Source organism: Mustela erminea, chromosome 3, assembly GCF_009829155.1.
Source record: "Mustela erminea isolate mMusErm1 chromosome 3, mMusErm1.Pri, whole genome shotgun sequence".
NCBI lineage: Eukaryota > Metazoa > Chordata > Mammalia > Carnivora > Mustelidae > Mustela > Mustela erminea.
The window spans coordinates 18,014,384-18,031,073 of record NC_045616.1 but is presented as its reverse complement, the minus strand read 5'-3'; the positions used below and the strand labels follow the sequence as shown (position 1 = coordinate 18,031,073).

General features: G+C 41.1%; 2 protein-coding genes across 6 annotated transcripts in view; one reads left to right on the top strand and one right to left on the bottom strand.

The window, feature by feature from the left end:
• Window positions 1–3,201, bottom strand: part of AP3S1 (adaptor related protein complex 3 subunit sigma 1) — a 78,254-nt gene extending 75,053 nt beyond the window's left edge. For 2 of the 4 annotated variants that reach the window (XM_032335399.1, XM_032335400.1), the window contains exon 1: window positions 3,006–3,200. In XM_032335399.1, coding sequence (XP_032191290.1) covers window positions 3,006–3,074 — 69 coding nt within the window. In that variant the 5' untranslated portion in view covers window positions 3,075–3,200. Of the gene's footprint in view, window positions 1–3,005 lie in introns of all 4 variants that reach the window. The other 2 variants (XM_032335401.1, XM_032335398.1) reach the window with 2 other exon arrangements.
• Window positions 3,202–3,272: 71 nt separating this feature from the next.
• On the top strand, window positions 3,273–15,365 carry ATG12 (autophagy related 12). 2 transcript variants are annotated; one of them, XM_032335402.1, is made up of 4 exons: window positions 3,273–3,726; window positions 7,297–7,433; window positions 13,550–13,612; window positions 14,237–15,365. In XM_032335402.1, the coding sequence occupies exons 1-4, from the start codon at window positions 3,564–3,566 to the stop codon at window positions 14,294–14,296; spliced, it is 423 nt and encodes a 140-aa protein (XP_032191293.1). In that variant the 5' UTR covers window positions 3,273–3,563; the 3' UTR covers window positions 14,297–15,365. The 2 variants fall into 2 exon arrangements, with proteins under 2 accessions (XP_032191293.1, XP_032191294.1); XM_032335403.1 differs by lacking the exons at window positions 7,297–7,433; window positions 14,237–15,365 and having other exon boundaries at window positions 3,456–3,726; window positions 13,550–13,611.
• Window positions 15,366–16,690: the final 1,325 nt, after the last annotated feature.

Here is a 16,690-nt window from a genome sequence, read left to right as displayed (position 1 = left end):
AATACATTACGCAAAGACTTTTGAGAGCTTCTATATTCAAAATTCAATGTTGGTTGCTAGGGGTGACACAAATAAATCTAAAACCTGATACCGTCTCTCAAGGAATCTATAGGATGCCCCAAGGAATTATAGGCTGTGCAACCGAATACTGTACCATAAATAACGATAAAAATAATATCCTAAGAACCAAGATCCAGCAAGATAAAAAGCTTCAGGAAGTGCTTAAGTGATGTTTGAGTTAAATGTGGAACAAGAGGTCAAATCTGGACATTTGGCAATACAAGGGAAGGACATTCCAGGCAGTGAGAAGAGCCCTATACAAACAGACCTCTTTTCCAAATACTCTTTCCTTACATAGTTTGCTCTGGCCATGCTATTTCTTGGTGTTGTTCAAAAAGGACAGAATCTTCAAATAGCCATTCCATCCTCAGGGCCTTTGCATCTATTGCTCCCTCTGCCTGGAATGACCTACCCTCAGATACCTGCAAGTCTGGCTTTCTTACCTACTTCAAGACTTTGTTCGAATGTCACCTTCTCGGTGAGGACTTACTTGACTATCCTATTTTAAACTGGCATCCCCCTACTCCACTTTATTTTTTTCACAGCACTTACTACTATCTGACATAGTATACGTATTCTACTTCTTACTAGCTTTGATCATCCCCCCACCCCTGCCAAAAGAGCATTAGTTTAGTTATGTTTGTTCATTTCCAGATTTTAAAACCCTGCCTGGACATGGTAGGCATGAAACGAATATATGCTGACAAACTGGCTAGATGGCGTAAAGGAGTGGAAAAGATTTCTCCCCTCAAATCAGTTATGTTACATTATTCTTGACCAAGAAAAACAAATATATAGTTGGCTAATCCCAATTTAGGAAAAACTAATAATTAATAGAAACAGTTCCTGGCATTCCCACTTCTACATGTCCAGTGAACACTAGGTTCTTCTTTTTACACCTCTTAGCTCACCGTCACTAATGCAACGGCCAAAAATGATACCAGAATTGCCACTGATGCCAGGACTGCCTCCTCCCACAGTCACCTTCACTGCTACCCCCAAGTAAAGGTAAAAGGCACTTCTCCCATTTTTCGGACAGGAGAAAGATGTATTCCTGGATTCCCAAATTAAATACATCTTTCTGTTGATGCTTAAATTCCAAACTACATGAGTGGGCTACACTGATACCATGAAGTAGCCAGGAAACTTAATATTTTGAGTACTGATACTAAGTGTAGCTATGAAAAAACACATCTTTGATTTGTTTCAGTAACACAAAACACCTTTCCTACCCTGCAAATGGATGACCCAGGGAATAGAGTTAAGAAAAAAGATTCCTTCAGTAAACACCAATACTGCATTTTAGGAAAATGGGTAACAGCGTACAGTTAAGGGCATTTTTCCCCCACTCAGCAGAACCAACTACGATTTTATTCTGGGTTAAAAAAAAAAAATCTTATCGAGGGGCGCCTCATTATAATAAAAAAAAAAAATCATATCGAGGTGGCTTAGTTGTTAAGCGTCTGCCTTCGGCTCAGGTCATGATCCCAGCATCCTGGGATCTAGCCCCGCATCGAGCTCCCTGATCAGCAAGAACCTGCTTCTCCCCCTCCCACTCCTCCTGCTTGCTTTCCCTCTCTCACTGTCTCTCTCTGTCAAATAAATAAATAAAATCTTCAAAAAAAAAAATCATACCGAACTCAGAAACAACAGCGTTAGTATTTGAATTACACCACACCAAAACCAAATGGGGACAGAGGAAAATATTCCTTATCACCCACAGAAGCAAAACTACTTAAGGAAATGAGGAATAAGCTCAAGATTTCTCACTTCGGCTAACACCTCCACAGACTGCATTATCATTTTAAGCCAAGTGACATTTTCACATTTCATTTTCAACGGCAGGCATCATTTCCATCTGGGGTTTATCTGCACAGAAGTGCTAGCCTTGGCACCATTTCAGTATTTAATTGAAAGTTCATTTCTGACTCTAAGCAGAATGCCCCCACACGACCCAATAGTTAATATCTCTACAGGAATCCTCACACCGACAGCTCCATTTTACGTTTTACCTAGCGGTGAATTCTGCCCTCAAACAGGCCCTCATTACCCACCCCACCCCCCTTAAAACCTCCTGCATTTTCTGCAACACCATTTACACTGCACGGAGAGTTTTAACGAATATGACCATTCTTCCTAAGTAGAAGAAAAGCTACAGACGAGACCCCATCCCCTTAGGGAGTGAAATGCCAAACCAGCAGCTGCAAATGGAACTTTCAGGTTACGGACCGTCACAGCTGTGACGGGTCAAACGTCGCCGGCTACTGCAGGACCTCCTTCACGGCCACTAGGGGAAAAGCTCCATTAAAAAAAAAAAAAAATGTTCGGTCCTCACTTTTTTTTCTCTAATAAGGAGGCACCTGAAAGTCACACCGGGCGGCCGAGAGCTGGACCGAGCACCCAGGGGAGACGGTCCAGAGCGAGCGCTCAGGCAAACGCAGGAAGCCCCAAGTTCCTGCGCGACGAGGGGATTACCGGGAAAAACAGGAGCCCATCTGTCCATGCGAGGGGAGAGAGAAGTCGGCCGGGAGAGGCTGCGAGTCAGGGAGGTGGGGCCGCCAGCTCCGGCCCCTCAGCGCGCCCCGAGCTCGGGCTGCGGACAGGCCGGAGCGCCGGGTGGGTTCGCGGGTGCAGGTGGGCTGCGGCCGCCCGGTCGCCGACAGCCCCCGGCCCCGGGAAGTCCCCAGGGCCTCGCCCGCGCCTCGGGGAAGCCGCCCAGCCCACAGACCGGCGGAGGAGCCGCCCGGGTAGAGCCACGTCGGAGGACAGGAGCGCGGCGGGAGGTGGGCACCTCGCTCGCCCGGGGCGGGAGGCTGACAGCCCGGGAGCGCGAGGCGGCCGAGGGCGCGCGAAGGGCCGCGGCGCGCCTCAGGGGGTCGCCCTGAGGGCGCTGCCAGCCGCCAACGACTCCCCCTCGCGCGGATCGGCGGCGGCGGGATACTCACGTAGGGCTGGTAGAACTTGGAGAGCCGCGGCTTCCCGTGGTTGTTGAAGATGAGGATCGCCTTGATCATGGCTGAGCCGGGCGGACCGGGTGGGCGCTGGGGGCCAGGGCGGGGGCGGGCGCGCGAGCCTCGCCTCAGGATCTCACCGGCGATCCTTCCCCACCCGCCCCCTCCCGCACGCGCGCGCGCGCGCTCCCGAGCCGCGGGGCGGGGCCTGGGCGGGGCCTGGGCGGGGCCGACGCGAAGGGAAGCGGAAACATCTCCGGTACCGAGCCCGCTAGTCAGAGAGGCGCCTGCGCACTACGAGGTGCGCGGGTACATGGTTCGCAGACTCCTTCCGGAGGATTGTTGCCATGCAAAAGCGTAGTTGCGGGATTAGTAGTCAGCGCTCTGTGGCATGTTCCACGTAGAGGACCAACTGACAACTCCAACTTTCACCGTTGGGTTGAGTTCCCCCGGCCACCACACCGGAGCCTCTTCAGTGACGCCCCCTGCTGTAAACTCCGCCCCCTGAATACGCTGAGCCACCACTTCCGCCCTCGCCTTCTACTGAGCAAGATGGCTGAGGAATCGGAGTCGGCGCTGCAGCTTCCTCCCTCAACCGCTGCTGAAGGCGAAGGACCTACGGAGGTCTCCCCAGAGACAGCCACTCCGGAGCCCCCTTCTTCCGCTGCGGTCTCCCCGGGGACAGAGGAACCTGCCGGCGACACCAAGAAAAAAAGTAATTTTGAGAGCAGTTTCTCTCCAGGCAGAGGCGGGAGGTTTAGATTGCGTCCGACTGGGTTCCTGGCGGCCAATAAAGGAGCAAACTTTCGAGGAGGCTGGGCCCAGTGGTGGCTTTTGACCAGTGAGGAGAGAGGAAGTGTGGTTTTCGGCTTTCGGGACCTTTGCGTTGGGTAGCTCTGGGGAGGGCGGGCTCCGGACGCGCCCTCGCGGTGTGGTGTGGGGTCCTTGACCGCCGCAGTACTTCCTGTACTGCGTTCCACTCCTCCTTTGAATTGGCCAGGCTGCGGGCCGGTTGGAGGTGGGGGCTGAGTGGGATCTCGGGTAGCTCCAGGTGCTTAACAGGGGACGTAATGACTTGATGAATGGCTTAAGGTTAAGTTAGGGATGGTCGGTGGCAAGTCTGGATTAGAAGAAACGCCTTATATCAAGTGCCTGTGAATTCAGACTTTGTACCAAAAACAAATTTTATCAAGTTTGAAGAGTGTCAAGAGAAAAACCAAAGGCATAGGATCTCCTCCTCCTCCGCCCCACCCCAAATCACCCCCAAAGGTTTGGAACCTTTATAAGCGAGTCATTTCATTGCTTAAATTAGTCCTCAAACCCTTCATTGCTTGGGAATTAGTTCGCCGTTGATGGAAAATCCTAAGGAAGTCACTTGGCCTTGAGCATCCTCTGTAGAGTTGCCTCTGAAAAAAATCCTCGCATCAGCGATTACAGTTCGGATTGGTTGACCCTAGGCCTCAGTTTTTATCAGTCCTGAGTTTTAAAATCTAGGTATGGCATGTCTTCTAGTCCGTGATCTCACAGCCTTTGGATAGAACATCAGTTTCTGCTGCTTTTGGAGAATGGTCTCCTGGTACCCGCTCCGTTTGAAGTCAGACCGGCTCTACATTTGGGGGGAAACACACTCTGTTATTTCCACACGATGCCCTAGTAGAGTAACAGAAACCTGTGATGATTTCTGTAAAGAAGCAGTAGAGTCTTTTAGAAGAATGCCATGATTCTTTTTTTTTTTCTCATTTTACTATAAGCAGAAACAAACTTCAAAGGTTTTTTTATTGTTGAGGGTTTTTTTGTTTGTTTGTTGGGGGGGAGGGGCCTAGAGTGAGCTTTGACAGCCTCAGTCAAAAGCTTACTACTTGACCCTGAATATACCTGAGGAAAACAGAGGGGAAAAAATTAGTGGCCCATAACCCAGATACGGCCTCAGGTTATATGGGCGTGTTTTCTTCGGTCTGCATAGTTTTTCTTTAAACCACCATTGAGAAATGGTATTTTCATTTTCTGGCTCTTGGGAGCATTTGAGTTCGCCTCTGTGATGAGGAGTTTCTAGCTGTTTCTAGCTGTTGAATGTATACCCTGAAGCTGTCCTTTTTTGAGGATCTCTTCTGATGGAAGAAGCTTCAGTATTTCATATGCTCCACCTTTAGTTTAAGCTACAGAAGAATACAGATTCTTGAAGCTGACCAAGGTTGTTGGTCCTTAGGTACTAATTAGGATTACTTGGGAGAGCTTTTGAACTTACCAGTGCACTACTTCCAGAAGATTCTAAATTAATTGTTGTGGATTCCTGTATTCTTGTAAATCTTGATTCTAATATATAGCTATGGTTGAGAACTCCAAGCAAATCACCTTTAGAATTTAAAAAAAGAAAAAAAGTTACAGCTATAACTACTGTAAGTAACTTCCCTAGCTTCTTGCCTTCCCGCTCTTCTTCCTTCAGTAGTATATATAACTCACAATATTTTCTGCCTCACTTTACTGAAATACCCAGTTATAGTTGAGTTATCGGTAGGTCCCAAGGGTTAAGGGAGGTGTGTGGAAGCTGAGTCAACCAAAATCTTCTCTGTTATCTCCCAATTCATTTATATTTAACTAACTAAAGTTATAATTATTAAATGGAGAAATGAAAATAAACTTTAGCTGGAAGATAAATTGTATGTGTCCTGTGTTCTGGGTTCATTCATTCTAGGGGCAAACCTTGAATAAACTGCAGAGACCTGGTGGGTATCTTCAAATGTTGAAGACCAAGGAATGAGACAAGGACGATGTAGTAGGATAGAGTTGACTGTAGGGGGCAGCAGTACACTATTTTGCTTTCAGTGTTAACTCTTAATTGTAGATATCTGGATTTTTTTTTTTTTTTAAGATTTTATTTATTTGTCAGAGAGAGCGTGTGCACAAGCAGGGAAGCAGCAGGCAGAGGGAGAAGCAGGCTCCCCGCAGAGCGGGGAGCCCAATGGGGGACTCTATTCCAGGACTCTGGAATCATGACCTGAGCCAAAGACAGACCCCATAACCACCCGAACCACCCAGGCATCCCTGTCTAGATATTGAAACTTGATTTCTCTATCTGAAGTCTTTTGGCTCCTAGTTGTATTTCCTTTTTAATACTTTTTATTAGTTTATTAAGTTTATTGTAGAAAACTTGGTGGTTACAAAAAGCACAAATAAAATCAAGTGATCGTCTCTAATGTCACTACTGAGAAGTAGCATTTTGGTCCCTAGTCCTCATTTCTGTGAATATGTGTTTGTGGTGGTTTTAATGAAATTGATATCCTATCATACATACTGTTTTGTATTTAGTACATTTTGATAACTTTGTCACATTGTTAAGTATGTTTTTATAATGTTTCTCTAGTGGCAGCTTAATAATCTAAGGGTTCAGTAAGTATGAGTTATGAGCTGATACTGTTCTAAGTACTTTTCGTGTATTAACTAATTTAATCCTCACAACCTTGTGAGGTAGATGATATCCTCATTTTACAAATGGAGAAACTGGTACAGGGTGATTAAAAGCTTGTCCTGATATATAACCTACTAAGTGACAGAAGCAGGATTTTGATCCCAGGGAATTTAGAATTTTGTGCTCTACTGTGTTACATAAATTCTATCATAGAATATAATATCCTTTATTTAACCAATCTTCTAAATATCCTTGCTGGGTATTTAGGTTTACCAAGGTTGTTTTTTTGTTTTTTGTTTTTTTCTGTAAAAATAAAGTCTTCAACAAAGGTGAAATCCTTTTAAGTGACTCTTTTCACATCTCATATTTTTCTTAGACTAGATTCCTAGAAGTGTTACTGAGTCAAAGTATATCTTGAAGTATTTGGATATCTATTACCATAATATTCCCCAGAAAGGGTGTACAATTTTACTTTCCCAACAGTAATACTGTCTACATTGTTGTTATTATAACTTTACTAGTTTGGCCGTTGAAAAAGGACATAACATTATCTTACATATTTTTTCTTATTTTCTTTTGTACTATCTTTTCCTCTTCTATCTTCATATCTTCTCTTTGGAATTGCCTGTTACATGCAAATGCATTTTAAAGGTCAGTTTCATGGAGGTCTTTATGGGACTGTAGGGTCAAGGGGAAAAAATCCACAAAAGCATGATGAAAAAGAATATTACCTAACATTTGTACATCTTAGACATGCCTCAAGTATCATAAATACATAAACTGTATGTCAATTAAAGGTTTAAGTTTTCCGAAGTCTTTTATATCACATTACTTTGGATGGCTCAGTGTAATTCCCAGTGTTTTTTTTTTTTTTGACAGTTGATGTCCTGTTGAAAGCTGTGGGAGACACCCCCATAATGAAAACAAAGAAGTGGGCTGTAGAGCGAACCCGAACCATTCAAGGACTCATTGACTTCATCAAAAAGTTCCTTAAGCTTGTGGCTTCTGAACAGTTGGTATGAAAGTAACAGTGGTCATTTCCCTACATAAATTCACAGTAGTTCCTAGGCAACTGTGAATAACACAGAAATGAATATGGAGCCACATATGTTCCTTTAGTAATGTCTGTATTTCTTTTGTTGATGGAATTTCTGTACTTCATCGAATTCTCTGGGGAACTCAGAAATGAAACAATTTTTGATTTGCTTTTACAGTGCAGACTGCTTTTTAACCTACTGTGTTGGGTTTTTTTTTTTTCCTCAGTCACTGAAAGCTCATGCAGAAAGAGCTCTCTTAGAATATTAGTACAGAAAAGTTCTGGGTTTTTTAAAATTTGTTTTTTACTATCAGTGTTCCTTCCCAATCTTCTTGAGGTAAGCAGTATATTTTTTGCGATGTCATGGAAGAACTAAGGAAGATAACCTATTTCATAATACAGTACATGGTAAACACTTGTGGTGGCAGTTGTGAGGATAATATTTTAAATGCCACTGGTTTTTGACTTGGTATCTCACTACAGAATTTTAAATGGCTACATGTATTTGTTGTTGTTTTTTGTCACATTATAAGTAACATATCAGACACCTTTATCTGCAGATCACAATTGTGGTCTATACTAACGCAGGTAGTATAAGAAGTAGTTGGTAAATGAAGAATCAGTAAGTGTTTTTAAAATACGAATTAAGATTTGTATGCATTAGTGTTAGTGTTATAGTTGTTTATGAACTTAAGGATACATAAAATGAGTGAATTAATTTATTAAAGTGGTATGTGTTGGAATTTCTTTCTTTTTGTTATTGACGGGGAAGAAACTGACCTAAGAGTTTGGCTGTAAGTAACTCTCGTGAAGGTTATAGGTACAAAAGTAAGTGCAGGGTAGGTCAATAAATAGAAGGTGTTTGAGGCAGGAATAGCATAGAGCCAAAGAATCTTCCAGAGGAAGTTACTTTTGCGATCATTTAGAGTGAGAAGAGCGTGTTTTACAAGATTGCCGTATAGAATTTAAAGAAATGCCAAGGATACGTGGCAGGTTATAATGTCATCGACATGCTTATGGTAGCTAAAATCACAGGAGCAGAGGACTTTACTAGCATCCAAGACTAAATGGAAACATTAGGGGACTGAGGACACAGACTTGGGAGAAATGAGCAGAAGCTGTCTGTACAAAGGATACAGCCCAAAGAGTTGGTGAAATAGAAAACTGGAAATAATAGAAAACTGCCAAATAATTAAAGCATTACTATCAGAAATTTCTGAGTAGAAGGTGAAATGATGCCGTGTCCCATGTTAGAGTCTTGGCTCTTTGTGTTGCCTGTAATCAGTAATCTGAAAACACTTGCTTGATACCAATGTGTATTAGCTTGAACCATGTAAAACTGCCATCAGTCAACCATTATAACAGGTAAAAATAGCAGTTTCATATGGTTCAACTTCAAACCTTTGTAGTGAGTCTGATTAGTTCTTTCCATGGAAGCAATAGGAAACAAACAAAAGTAGAATCATTTTGTCGCTTCCCTTGACTGAAGTAGAACTCATATCTGACTTTCATTTAGCTGTACTCCACAGTATTTTAAGCAAAATGGATGTTAAGGAAAATACAATGCTAGGGATTCAATGAAGATAGTGGTGTCAGAAATTGGATCTTCACATCACCACAAAAAATGCTGTTGATTAGATAGCAAAACCAAAGAACAGTTCATGAGTATTTATAACAAACCTAGTTGAGGGAGTATCCTCATGAACCCTAAAATGCATGGCATCACCAAATGTGCTGAAAGAAGCGACAGGTTCAGCAGCTGGCAGCACTGAGAGAAGGAGAGCCTAAAAATAGCCAGCGTGTATTCACTGGGAAGTAGAGCAGGCGGTAAGTATGGTAGCCGAAATTGAGAGGATTTGTTCCTCTGCAGTAGCAGGTGATTACAGTGCTTCTGCCCCAAGGAGGGCTGAAGGGGCTGGGGCAGTCTAGCCCCAGAAAGCTCTCCAAACAGACTCAGTAGGGCTCCATCACGGGACAAGTCCCCACACTGAGGAGGAACTTCTAGAAGTGAAACAAAATTGAGCACGTTAGTCACATGAAAGAAGAAGGAAATAGAAATGCCAGGTCAAAGTGGAGAGAAAGAGTAGAAAGCTAAAGTTGAAGAAACTACATATAAAAATAAGCAATGAGGGGCACCAGGGTGGTGCAGTTGGTTAAGTAGCTGACTCTTGGTTTCTGCTTGGGTCCCAGTCTGAGAGCCCTGTGATAGAGCCGTATGTCAGGCTCTGCCCTTGGCACAGAGTCTGCTTGAGATTCTTTCTTCCTATCCCTCACACCCTCCCACTCTTGCTCTCTCTCTCAAGAGAGTAAATAAGTAAATCTTTAAAAAAAAAAAACAAGGTTGGGGGGCAACGGAGAAGTATCAAGGTTAAATCCCATACAATGTTATAAGAAAGAAAAATAACATTCCTGAAGACAATGAAAGCATGCCAAAAAGATGTGCCTGTGATATAGGTCAATAACTAACTTAATATTCCAAAACAAGCTAAAAGACATTAAGAAAAATTAAAAAAGATGTGACAGAACATCAGAAATCAGCATTAGGAAAACTCAGTTGAAGTGACACAGCTCAGGAAAAGAATTATAAATTTAAAAAATTATTCTGGAAATGAAGATTTAAGTAGGAGAAACATAAGAGCAAATAACCAATAATGCCTTGGAAAAAATAGGAGGCAAAAAAACCTGTTTTGTGGTGGTTGTTGTTTTTTTTCTAGGAGAGGGGCAAAAGGGAAAGGGAGAGAATCTTAAGTAGTCTCCAGGCCTAGTGCAGAGCCTGACTCAGGGCTTGATCTCATGTCACTGAGACGAAATGAAAAGTTAGATGCTTAATTGACTGAGCCACCCAGGAGTCCAATAAAGGCCAATTTTTTTAATCAGAAAGAAAGGTAGGGGTGCCTGAGTGGCTCAGTGGGTTAAAGCCTCTGCCTTCGATTTGGGTTGTGATTCCAGGGTCCTAGGATCAAGCCCCGCATTGGGCTCTCTGCTTAGCAGGGAGCCTGCTTCTTCCATCTCTGTCTCTGCCTGCTTCTCCCCCTACTTGAGATCTCTGTCTGTCAAATAAATAAATAAAATCTTATAAAAAAAAGGAAAGAAAAAGTAAAAAATATTTCAGAAAAGGAGGCAAGTAATTGAGTTTGGATAAAGGACAGTGAACATATGGATAACAGGAGTCCCTGAAAAGGCAAAAGAACAAAATGAATATTTAAAAGTATTAAGGGAAATTTCTTAATAAGAATTGGAACTACATAGTGAAAAATTATCTGACCATATCAACAAAAAATAACAAGCACCAAGAAGTATTCTGGTGAGATTAACTAGGGTTGAAATTTAAAAAAAAAAAAAACTCCTTTAGACACATAGGGAAAAAAAGAGAACATGACTTTGAAAGAAAATTATCATCAAATGTTGATAGCAAAGTTATAAAGAAAGAAATTGAGATAAGAATTTTCTATACAACAAAGCTGGCTTTATTTATTTGTTTTTTTTTTTTTTTTTTTTTTTTTTTGTCGGTGGTGGGGCACGCATGACCGAGTGCATGCAAGCTGGGGAGAAGCCCAAGGGGATGGAGAAGGAGAGAATTTCAAGGTGACTCTATGTTGGAGCACAGAGCCTGACTCAGCTGATAGCAAGATCCTGAGATCATGACCTGAGCCAAAACCAAGAGTTGGATGCTTTACTGACAGAGCCACGCAGGCACCCCCAAAACTGACTTTCAATAGACATAAACTGTTAGCAATGTGCAAGAACTTGGAATTGTTCCCATGAACCCTTCCTGAGGAAGCTACTACAGACAGTTCCATAATGATGAGAGTGAAGTCTAGCAATTTAAAAATAAAATTATTTTTGAAAATAATTTTATCTTCCCACGTTGTAGTATTTAGCAAAAGATTACATCATGAACATTTTACTTTCATGGAATTTTAAATTAGGTGTATTGCTTTTCTTTATTAATTGCTTTCAATTGCTAACTCCTGTTATACAAACCATGTTGAGTTCCTGTATTTCTCTACTACATCTACTCTACTGTCCCCTCAACCCTCACAGTCCTTACTTTTGCCCATTTGCCTCCAAAGCCCTTATTCTCTTCACCTAGTAAATCCTGTTTATTTCTCGAGTATCTCTTTCAGGAAACTTCCCTGACCTTTCTGCTAGGCTGAACTGATGCCACATCTCTGTGTACTGTATACCTTGTCACAGGCACTTTCCCCATCTGTATTCTTTTATATTTGTGTATCTGCCTCTCTATTAGATCAACAACTCATTGAGGGAGGAGATCATAATAATCTTCATAGTTCCACACTTTGTGCAGTTTCCAGCACATAGGAAACACTCAGTGACTATTTGCTAAAATAAACAGTCATCGAGAGCCGTTCTTCTAATTTAAAATGTACCAAGACTAAAATCTTTGTCCAGTCAAAACTGCCAGGAACTAAACACAAATTATTATGTATGTATTATAGGAAATTCACATTAAAATGCACACTGATTTGTGTTAAGTTCTTGAGTTTTTATGTTAGAACATTAGTCTTAACCATGAGTTGATAATGACACGTGGACTATTTTGAAATAATTTAATCATCATAACTAGTGTCTATTGAGTACATACACCAGGCACTGATCCATGATGTGTCCTATCTCATTTTATCTTTCCTAGCAGCCCCATGAAGCACAGGTATTGTTATTTTCCACATCTACAAATAAGGAAATAGGGTGAGAAATGTTATTTGTATTTGGAGCCAAAATTCAAACCTAGATCTATCTCTTAGAGAGTTTCTCTTCTCAATTACACTGTATTGCCTTGGGGAGACATGGAAGCTATATTTATTCTTGTTATGGCTGGTAACCCACGTAGTATCTCTCAAGCAACTATTCCAGTGCTGTTTTTTTTTTTCTTTAAAGACTATGTTAAGGGGCGCCTGGGTGGCTCAGTGGGTTAAAGCCCTGCGTTCAGCTCAGCTCAGGTCATGATCTCAGGGTCCTGGGATCCAGCCCCGCATCTGGTTCTCCGCTCAGTGGGGAGCCTGCTTCCCCCACTCTCTGTGCCTGCCTCTCTGTCTACTTGTAATCTCTGTCGAATAAATAAATTAAAAAAAAAAAAAAAAAAAAGACTATGTTAAGCCCAGGAAGTTTTAGCCTTAGAATTTGATTACAAAGGAAAATTGAGTATGTTACCTGCAAATAATGTGTTTTGTTTTCTAAAAAAGAAAATTATCAAAAGCCAGTTTGACACTGTGGCCTTTCATTTTAGGGTCTTCAAAAATTTTTTTTGTTTTGTTACTGGTTTTTTTTTTTTAAAGATTTTAATTTATTTATTTGAGAGGGAGAAACAGACTTCCGGCTGAGCAGGGAGCCTGATGCACGGCTGGATCCCAAACCTGAGCTGTAGGCAGACACATAACAGACTGAGGCACCCAGGTGCTCCCAGAAATGTTTTAAGTACTAGAAATGTTTTCGTGAAAATAGATCAAACTGAATCATTGAAGAGTGAATCCTTTAAAGAACAAAGCTATGTTACTTTTTTACTTCAATTATGTTACTTTTTTTTATCCTCACATGGCTGAAAGTGACTTAATAGTAGTGGTACTCCATCTGAAGTGCTGTACCTTTGAGAGTTTTCCCGGGTGATAACAAGGTATATATCTCCAACCATGTTTGTCATCTCCCTCCCCCCCACCCCAGCAAAGTACACATACAGCTCAAATATTAGATTTCTTGATTTGGGGCTATGGATAGCATTTTATCAGAAGAAATTCTGTCTTTAATTATAAGTGGGAAAATGAGTTTTTCTAGTAATTACTTTCTTGAATGAACCTTCAAATGCTATTTGTAAAGACAATATTTAAAAGTTTCTTAGTTATAAAAAGTTGGGAACCACTATTCTAGGACCAGAAATTCTGTTACTTTTAGTCCTCCAGAGAAAAGAGGTGATTGATCTTTGAGAGATCTCATTAGTTAAGTTAAGTTACTGGAATTAGAAGGAGTCTAGGGAAGTTTTTTACAATTCTGAAAACAATTCTGAAATAGCTGACTGAACCCAGAAAAGTGCAAACTAATCAGAATACCATTAAAAATGAATCCTCTTTTTCTTTCTTGCAGTTTATTTATGTCAATCAGTCCTTTGCCCCCTCCCCAGACCAGGAAGTTGGAACCCTCTATGAGGTAATAAACATCAGTGCTTTGATTCCTAATGAAGTATGCACATCTGTGTGTATTATGTGATCATGAACTGACAACATTTTAAGAGATGATATGCCATTCTTAGCTGTCATGAAAGGAGAGATTACTTTGTTACATCCAACACTTAGAACATAGGTGGATCTCAGACTATAGTGGTGGAAGAATTAAGAAATAAGTAATACCAACAGACAATGGTTTTGAAGTACAGTAATCCAGATCTGCCTCCGAAGACATTGAAAAGGAAAGCTACATAATAAGAATGACTGTACTCAACATTCTTAGAGTTTAATGGCCGTATAATGGCTGTAGTGTACACACTAAGCACCACTACTAGAAAACAGTACATACCTTATCTTCAGAGATGTAGGAAAGGAACAAAATAATATGCAAGCCCACCCATGCCTAAAATGCTAGGTTTTATTAAACATTTATGATTACTGATCTGAATCAGAGAGTAATCTGGATCTGTTAAATAGTCTTATAGGTAACTTACATGGTGGAGGATATTTTATGATATATGTGACATTCTTTTCCTTAGTCTCATCTAGGAATAATAATTAAATGGAGTTTAATGTATTGCCTTTTTTTTTTTTTTTCTTTTTGTAGTGTTTTGGCAGTGATGGTAAACTGGTCCTGCATTACTGCAAATCTCAGGCCTGGGGATGAAGTACAGAGAAAAAGTTCTTCCTACCCAAATGAATCTTTGCAAAGCGAACAGCTCTGGAAAAAGTTGATACTTGTGACAAGAGACTTGTGTATGTGCTTTACACAGCATGTATCTACTATGAATCGTGTTTATGCATAAAGAAATCCATAGAGTAGATGGACTCACAAAAATATGATTTGTATTAATACACAAATCATAAAAGTTTGGCTTTACAATATACCCACGAACTACAACTGTTCCAGGTTGGCCACCAACTAGTTGAAAAAGGAGACTAAGACTTCTTAGAAAGGCTTCTTTTCTACCAGTTCTCAGTGACTGAAATTGTTTACTTGTAGAAAGAACACTCTGCTGCTTTTTTTCCCCACTGTGAAAGTCAGTTTTCTGAAGGATTCTTTCTGTGTATTCAGGAAGTTCAGTTTGAGGCATGGATATGCCTTTTCTCATGTACAGTTAGGAAATAGTTCCATCGTCCTGCTGGGTTTATGTCTTACACAGTCCAGTAGGGGGTAGCCTAGCTGGCAGACAGAGTTAAGGAGTTTGGTTTTATATCTTTGCCAGATGATAGTGGAGGAAAAAAGCGATTCCTGCTAATTTTTAGCAAACAACTAACCAAGAGAGCACGCATGTTGATACACTGGAAAGCTGCTTTAGATAATATGCGTGCTTTAGAATATTTTATTGGGAAACAAGGAATTTTACAAATTCTGGACAATTAAGTCATACAACTCTTTTCAGTCCTTTTGTTTAAATGATTGTGAGTCCTAATGGTTGTAACTGGTGTTATTTTATGTCTTATTTTTACACTGTCAGAAGCACTCAGTAAACCTAGCAACATCTTTTGAGTTTTTTACAATGTTTTTTAAGTTGAAAACACTTGAATAATTGGAGAGCCTTAGATTCTATATATATTTCATGCTATGACTCAAAGTCCCATTTTTTCTGATGCTGTTAGACTGGTAATTGAAGTGCGAGTCTGTATTATACCATTCTGTATTGTAATGGTAATACGGTATTTCAAAAAGCATTCCAATAAATTGAATGAAATGTCCAAGCAGGATCTAAGATGTATACAAGAATTCTGAGTGTTTATTTTCAAAGATAATAGGAATACATGATTTTGTCAAAAACCTTTGAACTACACTTTTGTCCCTTTAATCCCACAATGTACTTTATGGTTAATGATCTGCCCTGTATTAGCCTTAGGGTATGCTAGGGAACAATTCAGTTTACAGTGAAGAAAATCTCAGGTTAGCTAAATATACATACCTTTTTGTTTGTGTTGAAGATTTTATTTGAGAGAGATTGAGAGCATGAACAGAGGGAGCAGCAAAGGCAGAGGGAGAAGCAGACTCCACATTGAGTAGGGAGCCTGATGCAGGGCTCGACCCCAGGGCCCTGGGATCATGACCTGAGCTGAAGGCAGACGCTTAACCAACTGAGCCAGGAGCCGCCATACTTTACCTGTTTTCGTCTCTGATAACCTTGAAGAATATATAGGACTTTACATTTTTTTTTCAAACATTATTTACACTATTATCTCTTAAATCCTTACCCAAAGGATTTTATCATTCCGTGCTGACTTTGCAACTTTTACTTTTAAGCCTGGATCTCACAAGTTATTAAGTGACTAGAAACTAAAATACACTTCACAAATATTTTTGCAGCTATCTGGTTTAACCTGTCTTAATTGTAATTGAACCTGGAGGTTGGAGGGCACTGAACCTTCCAGTTATATTTTAAGTTTTCCGTGTTTATGAGAAAATCGATGTCTGCTATGTTGTTCTTTATCCTACTGTGCAACAGTGACCCAGAGCCCACGGAACATAGATAATAATGGAGTACAGTGCTTCCGCCTCTGACTATCCATGCCAAGGATCTCATCAGCATTTCCCCATACTTAGGGTATAAGGTAAGCTAAAAATGTTTATTAGTGACCCAAATAAGATTTGATACTGTGTGGCATCTATGATTTCCTAGACGTTTTACCCTCAAGGGACCTTAAATACATAATTTACTCAGATTAGAAAACTGAAAGTGCTGACCATGCCTAAGATTATATGGCTTTAGTCAACCTGATTCATCTGTGCGTAACCCAAAATGGGCTGGTCTGTGGTGTGCAAGGGGTATGAAAATGAAAATCTCCCTTCCTGCAGCTTCTGCTTCATTTTCCAAGGTTTATACTATCCTGGGCAAGCTTCTGGCACTGGCGAAGGCAGCTACAGGCCACATAATGGAAGGAAAGGATTCAAAACAATTCAGCAGGTGTAGTCTTACTCTTTCTCTACAACATTAGCCAGCCCACGCCAGATAATGCACTGTTCCGTGAATGTGCCTTTTCCTGACACCTGCTCATGCAGCTGACTTCTGGAAGTGTACCTAGAACTCCCCCCGCT

Bases quoted from the DNA above. Each gene is read 5' to 3' on its own strand.
- ATG12 (XM_032335402.1), top strand. From the start codon at position 3,564: ATGGCTGAGGAATCGGAGTCGGCGCTGCAGCTTCCTCCCTCAACCGCT. The intron at 3,727-7,296 runs GTAATTTTGAGA...TTTTTTTGACAG, and splicing joins CGGCGACACCAAGAAAAAAA to TTGATGTCCTGTTGAAAGCT. The intron at 7,434-13,549 runs GTATGAAAGTAA...TCTTTCTTGCAG, and splicing joins TTGTGGCTTCTGAACAGTTG to TTTATTTATGTCAATCAGTC.